The 10,000-nt window shown below is 41.4% G+C and overlaps 1 protein-coding gene across 3 annotated transcripts in view; it reads left to right on the forward strand.

The window, feature by feature from the left end:
• The window catches only part of glob3 (globin 3), a 364,413-nt gene that overhangs the window by 343,389 nt on the left and 11,024 nt on the right, over window positions 1–10,000 (forward strand). For 2 of the 3 annotated variants that reach the window (XM_068348320.1, XM_068348319.1), the window contains 4 exons: window positions 1–114; window positions 1,722–1,897; window positions 2,518–2,623; window positions 2,925–3,044. The exon at window positions 1–114 is cut by the window's left edge and continues 91 nt beyond it. In XM_068348320.1, the coding sequence (XP_068204421.1) occupies window positions 64–114; window positions 1,722–1,897; window positions 2,518–2,623; window positions 2,925–3,044 (453 nt within the window). In that variant the 5' untranslated portion in view covers window positions 1–63. The remainder of the gene's footprint in view (window positions 115–1,721; window positions 1,898–2,517; window positions 2,624–2,924; window positions 3,045–10,000) is intronic. The other variant, XM_068348322.1, reaches the window with a different exon arrangement.

The following is a 10,000-nucleotide window of genomic DNA, read 5'->3' on the forward strand; positions in this document are numbered from 1 at the left end:
CCTTGTCCTCACTTGTTGGAGCTCAGTCGTCTGGAAGGAAAACCTTAAAAGTGGACTCTCAAGATGGGGTCCATGCTAAGCATGGTTTACGTGTGGTGGAGTGGTTCTTCAAAAGTAAGAGTGAATGTATTGCTTTTGAGTTAATTGGGTTTGTTTTATTTATTCTTTATCCTTCATGTTTTTTCTGTTGGTGTTAAGCGCAACCCGACTTGAATCTAAACCCCAACATACATGTGTTGTAAGATAAACCTGTTTAGGTGCGTCATAACCTAACTTGCTACAATGGTTAAGATAAGAAAAATTTAACGTAGCATTTCGAATATTAGATCCTTGTGTTTAGAAATAAACTTTATCCTTTTTTGTTGAATGAAGCAAAATATTTACTTAATAATGACAAGTAGAAAGAAAACCCTCAAGTAAGTTAAGTTTAATATTTTATAATATTTCTCGAATGATAAAGTAAGAAACGTGTGTATTAGATTGCTTAGTAGGTTATAAGGCCTATAGAGTATATCTATAGATCTTAACTTAGTACAGCAGAATTTTTGAGCGCAGGCTTCCTAAATTTATTTCATATTCACTAATTCAATTATATCAATTCCGAAATCGCTACATTTATTGTTTCTAGTCTATGGTCTGTCAAAAACAACTTCAGGTTTTTTGACTAGCTTTCTGGTGAACTTCCCTTTTTTTTTTTTTTTTTTTTTTTTCTTTTTTTTTGTTATTAGTATTACGGCAGATCTTTTTACCTGAGGATAGACGAATTTGTGAAAATTTCATTTGAAAAAAAAAAACTACAACAGATTAACATCTTGCCTCAAAAATCGAAATTGTCAGGTGGAGGAGGTATAGTCTTTTTTTTTTTTATGTATTTCATTTGTAAGAGTAAAAATCTTGTTTCACTTGGTGCATACATGCCAACATTCTCGTATTTATTAGCACATATTTTTTTATAATGTGATGCGTCCAATGGATGTATTTTTATATGAATAATCTAGTAGTCATGAACACAAATTTAAAATAATGAAAGTTTAAAGTTTTAATATCTATGTATGTTCAGTTTTTTATGTCAGATATAAAATGCTACTGTATACTGACTCATTCCAGTATTGGATTTATAGGGCTACCATATCACATAATTATTAGTATGTATATATATATATATATATATATATATATATATATATATATATATATATATATATACTGTATATATATGTAAATATATATATATATATGGATATATATACATATTTATACAGTATATCTATATATATGTATATATATATATGTGTATATATATATATATATATATATATATATATATTTATATATATATATTTATATATACAGTATATATATTTATTTATTAATTAATTTATTTATATATATATATATATATATATATATATATATATGTATGTGTGTGTGTGTATCATCATCATCATCATCATCTCCTCCTATGCCTATTGATGCAAAGGTCCTCATATATATATATATATATATATATATATATATATAACTAGATAGATAGATATACCACAATAGATCAGACATACTTACGAATGACCTTTCTTCCAAAGTAACATTCATTCCAAAAGAATGAAGAGGGTCTCATTAACATAGTCATTCCCACTGCATTCAAAAAGTACAGGAGCATCCTATTTGAATAGCAATCCACCCCCCCCCCCCCAGATAAATAAATACACATTCATTCACAGATTCGTTTAATTCAGGTTGGAACAAAGAGTTTATCAGAGTATGGTGACCTGGGACCCGACGCAGACCAGCCAGATGCAACAACAGGTCTCACCTTGAGACACCGGACAGCTATGGTCAGGACGTGGGACCTGGTCAGGCCCGACGTGAAGACACATGGTGTCAACTTCTTCATAACGTGAGTTAAAAAAAAAAAAAAAAAAAAAAAAACGAGCTATGTATGAATAGTATGCGATTAAGTTTGTAATATATGAGTTGAGCGAATAACTCAATATTGCTTACTCCTTTCAAGTGAAATTATATTAGGAGAAAAAAATAACCATATTTCTCATTCTTTATTAGATAGATTAAAATGCTTGATATACAGTGCATAATGATAATGTCAAATGGTGACCGATGTGGTAACGTCCATGACTGGTGAATGCCAGACTGAGGTTCGAGTCCCTCTGAACCTCGTTAGTTTCTTGGGTCGCTGCAACCTCACCTTCCCTGTGAGCTAAGGATGGGGCTTTAGGGGAGCCTATAGGTCTATCTGCTGAGTCATCAGCAGCCATTGCCTGGCCTTCCTTGGCCCTAGCTTCGGTGGAGAGGGGGCTTGGGCGCTGATCATATGTATATACAGTATGGTAAGTCTCTAGGGCATTGTCCTGCTTGATAGCGCAATGTCACTGTCCCTTACCTCTGCCATTCATGAGCGGCCTTTAAACGTTTAAACCTAGGTTTGAAGGTACCTCATTATTCGATCCTTTGCTGCTGTCGTTCCATAAAGCAATAAACTAAAAGCAATTGTGTTCACAGGTTGTTTAGAGAAGAGCCCATCCTCAAGACCAGATTCAAGGGGTTCCAAAACAAAACTGAAGATGAACTCAGAGCCAACCGAAGATTAGCAGCCCATGGATCGACAGTAGGTCTTGTTGACTAAGTTTATGTGAAGAGACATTTTTATTTATATAGAAACGTCAATAATAATTTTGAAATTATATTATGATTAAACGTTCTCTTTGATGGAAATCCAAACCAAACACAGATAAGTTTTTTCTAACGAAAACTCTGTGAGAAAAGTTAATACAGAGTAGCATATAATAGAGCTATTTAATGAAGCATTAATGAATGGAAATTAAACTAAAAAAATATATGCAATTTATTTACTTTTTGTAATCCCACTAGTTGTACGAGAAGATCCTCATGCTTCCTTTCCTCAACAGGTACTCCATGCAATCAGCATGTTGGTCGATAATCTCGACGATGTTGGAACCCTCGTTGATCTTCTAAAAACAACGGGAGAAAACCATAGCAAGAGAGGTATACCCAAGGAAGACTTTGAGGTGAGTCTCTCTCTCTCTCTCTCTCTCTCTCTCTCTCTCTCTCTCTCTCTCTCTCTCTCTCTCTCTCTCTCTCTCTCTCTCTCTCGTGCATTTCTCAGGATGCTGATGAATTATTTCGGAGATTAAAATAGCAATTTATATATTAAGAAAAGCAAGCTTTCTGGTGTCAATAGTGCAGCAATGAGTGTTTTCATGTTGGCAAATTAAGTATTCACGATTTGCCAGCAAATCGAGTCTGATCTCTAAGCAGAGGAAAGACAGATACATTGAAAAATGAATTAGATGGAAAGATGGCAAATATTCAGAGCAAGTTTGCTGATTAATTTTGATAAGAATTATGGTTTTGTTGGCATATAATTTAAAGAGATAAGTACTGTGAGAACATAATGCAAAAAATGTTTTTTATACTGGTGGCTGCATTTCTTCCCAAGGATTTTACAAATGTTAAAGTTCATTCTTTCTCTTGCGCAAGAATATATGTTGTAAAATGTATATCTTTGTCAGTTCCCCTGATAATATCTTGGAGATAGGAAAAACCGTGCAGGGTTCACGTGGTGTTTACATTTTTCCTAGTAGGTTTTACCTTTAAAACTTCCATGCACATGTGAGCTTTTTACATATACAGTTTTAGATATGTATGCATATATATATAAATATATATATATATATATATATATATATATATATATACATACGAGATATATTTATATATATATATACGAGATATATTTATATATATATACGAGATATATATATATATATATACGAGATATATATATATATATATATATATATATATATATACACACACATATATATATATATACATATATATTTATATATATATATATATATATATATATATATATATATATATACTGTTTACTTACAAGTACAAATATCATATATACTAGCACAAATGATGTATATACATTATATATATATATATATATATATATATATAACGGATTTTGAGCGAAGCGAAAAATCTATTTTTGGGTGAGATGGCCATGTCGTCCTGATGGAAGTTCCTATAGGGTAGCTTCCTAGGGTATATTACAACTACGGCGATATTCCCAGAGAATTTACCTTAAGGTACCAGAATTCTAACTCCTGGAGCGAGTATCCCTCGTGAAAGGGATATCGCGACATATCAGAGGACGTATTCTAGACACGTCACATGGCAATCTACTACCTAAATAGAGATTCGTCTCGTAGGAGGGAGATTGACGAGATACGAATTCGGGAAGAAAAAGGGGGGAGCCGCTCCCAAGGCCTCCCAATCCCCCGATTCGTATGCGTGCCTGGCGCCAATCCTGGCGCCATCTGTATTCCTTGTAGCGTACACGAGGTGCTACAGATACTGTATGTAGGGAGGGGTCCTACAGCCCTTTCTTAGAAAGGCAAGGGCGGGTCCATCAGGACGACATGGCCATCTCACCCAAAAATAGATTTTTCGCTTCGCTCAAAATCCGTTTTTTGGGCTCAAGCCATGTCGTCCTGATGGAAGTGTACCAGAGCATTACTGTATCTGTGGATTCTCAGAACGTGCCGTACTCCCCGGAGGTAATTTTTTCCCGGTCGACTAGACCTAGAGACCTAAGATGTTACCGTTATACATCTTTTCAACTAACTATAAACTATGTTAGAGCTTCCTGCCCCCTACAGGGAAGAGTCCTACTAGACTCTGGAAAAGTCTCGAAGAGTACATATATCTATGTACGAATACCAGGCAAGCTAATATAGTGGTCTCGCCCTATATTAAGTAAAGCATAGTTTGTAAAGGACCACTGCGTCAATATGAAATATCGACCAGATTTCCGCACAATACTTGTATTGGACAAAGGTTTTATATCCGCATAGGAGGAAAACCAATGCAACATAGCTTGCATAAAGGAACAATTCTATTAGAATTATCCCAGATAAGGTACATAGAATGAATGCTCAATTATACCAGTAAATTGACACAGGTGAAGGAGACGCAAGGTTCTCAAGAACCAGATTATTGACAGGCAATAAATAGACAGGTTAACCACAATTATATATATATATATATATAAGAAGAGGATAACCCAAAACTTTAAGCATAAGTATGATAGTAAACAGGGCTTGTTTGTCTGAAAGAAAAACATTAGATGCCACTTTTAAGATACCGAGGTATCAAAGTCATAAAAGCCTGTATTACAAATCAATGACATTAGCGTTAGAAACGCTCGGCACACATGTCTGCACTTATGCTAGGTTCACCTTCGGAAATGGAACAGTCTGGATGGGCAACACAGTGCCCTCACTTAGTTTGTAGTACAGTATATAACTACACACTCACCCTGGAATTAATCGTCCCAATTAAGACCACTGTTCCTCGCAGAGTTAAACAGTAGGGTTAACACCGCGACCCACTGCTACCACAGATCTCTTTTAGTTCCTCTACTTGCTTCGCATAGTGGCGAAAGAACACTCTGGAAGACTTCCAGCCAGTGTATGAATGGAGATGTTCAAAATCCATGCAATTAAAGAAATTTAAGAATGAGGCAACTTTCCTCGGATCGTGACCTGCGGGTGTATTGTCAGGATCCGCTCTGCGAATAAAATATGTGATTTTCGCTCTGAGTTGATTCAGAGATAAATTTGAGCCTGATGTTTCTCCCCTGAATAGTTGACCACCCTTGAAGTCTGAAGTTCTATGAAGATAGACCTTTAGGCATTCTACTGGACATAGAGATGCATCTTCTTTCAGAGGGCAGATTCTCCAGGGACCCCACCTGTTGGTGGGTAACTCTTTCTTGGCGAGAAACGTAGGATCCGGAAACAGGTTCAGTTCTTCCCCATCCAGGAACTGAACACGACCTGCCTCTCTCGAGAGGCTACAATCTTACTAACCCTGGCCCCGGACGCGAGTGCAAATTAGGAAAATAACTTTTTGTGTCAAATCCTTTAACGCACATTCTTCATTGCTCAACAGAGAAGCGAAATGAAGAACTTGTCTAAAGACCATGAAATGGGCTTTGGAGGTGCTGAAGGTCTGAGCCTAGCACAGGCTTTCGGGACTTTATTAAAGATCTCGTTACCTAGGTCGACCTGGAAGGCATATAGAATGGGTCTTGTCAAAGCAGACTTACACGCTGAAATCGTGTTCGCTGCCAACCCTTGACCATGGAGGTGGGGAAAAAAGATAAGCAGAAGTCTGTCAAGATCTCCTGCGGAATCTTCGCCTTGACAAGAGGCCACCCATTTTCTCCAAGATGACTCATATTGCCTTCTAGTAGATTTGCATTTATATTCCTCAATGAAGTCTATACTGGCTTTCGAAATCCCGAAACGCTTTCTCACCGCTAGGGAGAGAAAATCATGAACTGCAGGGTCCGGGTTTTCTGTAATGAAGCGCAGACAGTTGACTTCTGGACTCGCTGGGTCAGAACTGGATCTGGTAGTGGTACAAACTTCAGCTACAGTTCCAATGCCAGGAGGAACCACACGCTGTTCGGCCACTTGTGGGCCACTATTGCCGCTACCCTTTGAAGGATCTCAGTTTGTTGAGGACCCTCAACAGAAGGTTGTGAGGAGGGAACAGATAAATCTTGGACCATCTGTTCCAGTCGAGGGACATCGCGTCCACTGCTTCCGCTAAGGGGTCCTCGTACGGGGCACGTACAGGGGCAACTTCTTGTTGTCTTTCGTCGCAAAGAGGTCTATCTGCAGTTCTGGGACTGATTCAGAATGAAGGAGAATGATCCTGCGTCTAAGGACCATTCTGACTCTATCGGTGTGAACCTGGATAGAGCGTCCGCTGTCACATTGCGGACTCCTTGAAGGTGAACTGCCGACAGGTACCACTTCTTCTTTTCCGCCAATCGGAAGACGGCCAACATCACCTGGTTGAGAGGTGGTGACCTCGATCCTTGTCGATTCAAGTATCTTACAACTACCTCGCTGTCTATTACCACTTTATGTGGAACGAATGACGCGGGGAGACTTTCTTTAAGGTAAGGAGCACCGCCCTAGCTTCTAGAAAGTTTTATGAGAAAGGTCTTGAATAGCCTGGACCAAGTCCCCTGGACTTTTTTCCGATGAGAGTGACCTCCCCATCCCTCCTTTAAGGCGTCTGAGTGAATCGTCACCGACGGGGGAGGTGGCTGAAGAAGAACCTGACTTCTTTAGATGTCTGGCTTGGGACCAAGGCCTGAGAAGAGTACTTAGCCAAAGCGGCTGGTCTTCTCAGATCTCTTCACGCGTTTGATGCATAACTTCTCCAAACTCCGATTGCATCCTTTAGCTGTGCTCTTAGCACTGGGTCTGTCACCGAAGCAAACTGGAGAGAGCGCAGTACTCTCTCCTGCTCGTGTCTTGATATCCTTTCGGAATCTTGAAGTCTCTTGACAGAACCCGCTATCTCCTTCCTTTTCTTCGCTGGGGTGGAGAAACGGTGTGACAAAAGGTCCCAGTGGATCTTAGCCACTGGAACTTTTGAGATGGAGAAAGTCGAGACTTTTTCTGTTGATCTTGAAGCCTAGGTACTCTAGGAACTGGATCACTGACTGGAAGCTTGCAAGCATTCTGTCTCGGATGCTGCCCACACCAACCAGTCGTCCAGGTAGGCTACTACCTGAATTCCCTTTAGGCGAAATTGTTTGAGAGCTACGCTCGCAAGCTTCGTAAAAATCCTTGGGGCTATGTTTAGCCCGAATGGCATGGCTCCGAAGGCGTATAGTCTTCGCTGTAGCCTGAACCCTAGGTAGGGGGAGAGTCGATGGCTAATTGGAATGTGCCAGTAGGCATCTGACAAGTCTATAGAGACGGAATATGCCCTCTTGGGCAGTAAGGTCCTTATGTGTTGCAGTGTTAGCATTTTGAATTTGCAATTCACTATGAACTTGTTAAGTGGCGACAAGACCAGAATGACTCTGAGCTTTTCCGAGTCTTTCTTGGGAACACAAAACAGCCTCCCTTAGAAATTGATGGGCTTCACCCTTTTTCTCCAACCGTTCTTGAACGTACTCCTCCATAACGGGGGTGGAGTGTTGGAAAAACCGAAGGTACGGGGGTGGAGTGCTGTACCAGCTCCCGCCCAATCCATTCTTGAGTAGGCTGTGGGCCCAGGGATCGAAGGTCCACCGATCCCGAAATTTCAGAAGTCTCCCTCCTACCGGTATCACCTCACTTGGACTGCCGTCCTGAGGTCTTGCCTTCCTGACCACGACCACCCCTGAATCCCTTTCCCCTTGAGGGGCGTCTAGACGAGCCTCTGGCTGCTCCTCTAGGCTTTGCTCGGAAGGAAGTAGACTGCCCTTCGAACGCTGGGGTGAATGCCGTGGACTGTGTCGACACGGCCTGGGGTACCCACTGAAAGGTGGTCGGGGTTTGTGCCACGATCTGGGGCACTGGGGCAATGGCAATTGCAGTTGCTGTTGCTGTCTAAGAGGCTTGGCTGGCCGAGACGGTAGCCTAGTCCTCATAGTCTTCCTCTTTGGTTGAGGACCCTCATCCGGGGAAGACTTTCTTTTGATAGCCAGGTCCCACTTCTGGAGAAGGTTTCTATTCTCCAAGGTGGCTTTTATCAAAAACTTCTTTGACCAAGTCGGTAGGGAAAAAAGGTCTTTTCCCCAAATGTTGGAGGAGATTAGTTTCTTTAGCTCGTGCCTCACTGTAGCCGAGGTAAACACGAACTCCCTACAAGCTCTCCTTGCCTTGACGAAGCCATAAAGGTCCTTCGTCACTGTGGCCAGATGAGGCTTGGCCACTACCATGAACATTTCATGGACCTTGGGGTCACTTGCCATCGTCTCGAGAGTAGTCTGAAGAGACATTGAGGCAGTCAGTCTTTCTTTTGTATCGAGCTCACTTCGCAAAAGAAAGTCAGACAGCTTAGGGGGTTCCTTGCCGAACTGACGTCCGGCAATATCAGCCTCCAACTTTCCACTTAGAACGTAAGATGGACGTCCTTCCAATCTTTGTGGTCCATAGGCAGGGCCAGCGACAAGGGTTTACACTCCTCTAGGGAGGGGCAAGACTTGCCGGCCTCGATTGCTTTTAGTACAGCCAGAAACCCTTTCTGTAAAAAGGGGGAAGGCTCTAGTAGGCGAGGACACAAAGGAAGGGAGCTTCCTATTCAATGCAGCTACCTTTGAGTTAGAGAAGCCCCTCTCTTTCATCGAAGATGAAAGTAGAGCTTGAGCCTTAGCATGGTCATCACTATGACCTCCTTCGGCTCTGCCTCCTCCTTTGAAGCTGGTTCCTTCCTCAGCCGGACATAACAGTCCGGATATGGTGCCTTGCTGGGCCAGAATTCCACCCTCCAGGGGAACTGAGCCCAGCATATCCGAGATGACGATCTTTCCAGTCGTCATCGACATGTGCTCAGCATACCTCCATGGGTTAGCATCCGAGCACAAAGGAAGGTCTTTCACATTGAGCTTTTCTGGGGCCCATGTGATTCTGCAAGGCACTGCATTCGCAGTTCCATTGCAGCCGCCTTCTCCTGATTCTCCTTCTGCATTTGTTGGATCATTCCAACAATAGAAGAGAGGGCCTGTCCCAGCTCTACTGGGAGACCGGCCGATGTAGAGGGACTTGAACTTCATCCTGGGCTTCTGCAAGGAGGTCTTCCTCCTGACACCCGTCCACATCAGATATCCTGTCATTTAGCTGGATGTCTTGCATCGCGACCGCGACTTCAGCATCCACCTGGATCTGAACTTAGGGGATCTCCTCTTGAGGCTGGGGAATCACTGCATCAGCTGATGCCTTAGGGAAAAGATACGCCCTCATCTTCTCACTTGGAAGATAAGGGCCAGAAGTGTACTTTTGGAAGCCCCTTACCCAGGTACGAAGCTTCTTCCTAGCTATTTAAATGTCTCATTAATCAGGTTAGTGCACACAGTACATACCTGAGGGTCCCAATACCGGAGATCATCCTTGGAGACAGCGTATGCTGCGTGTCTCCTACAAAACTCATGTCC

This window comes from Palaemon carinicauda, chromosome 24 (genome assembly GCF_036898095.1).
Source record: "Palaemon carinicauda isolate YSFRI2023 chromosome 24, ASM3689809v2, whole genome shotgun sequence".
In the NCBI taxonomy this organism is placed as follows: domain Eukaryota; kingdom Metazoa; phylum Arthropoda; class Malacostraca; order Decapoda; family Palaemonidae; genus Palaemon; species Palaemon carinicauda.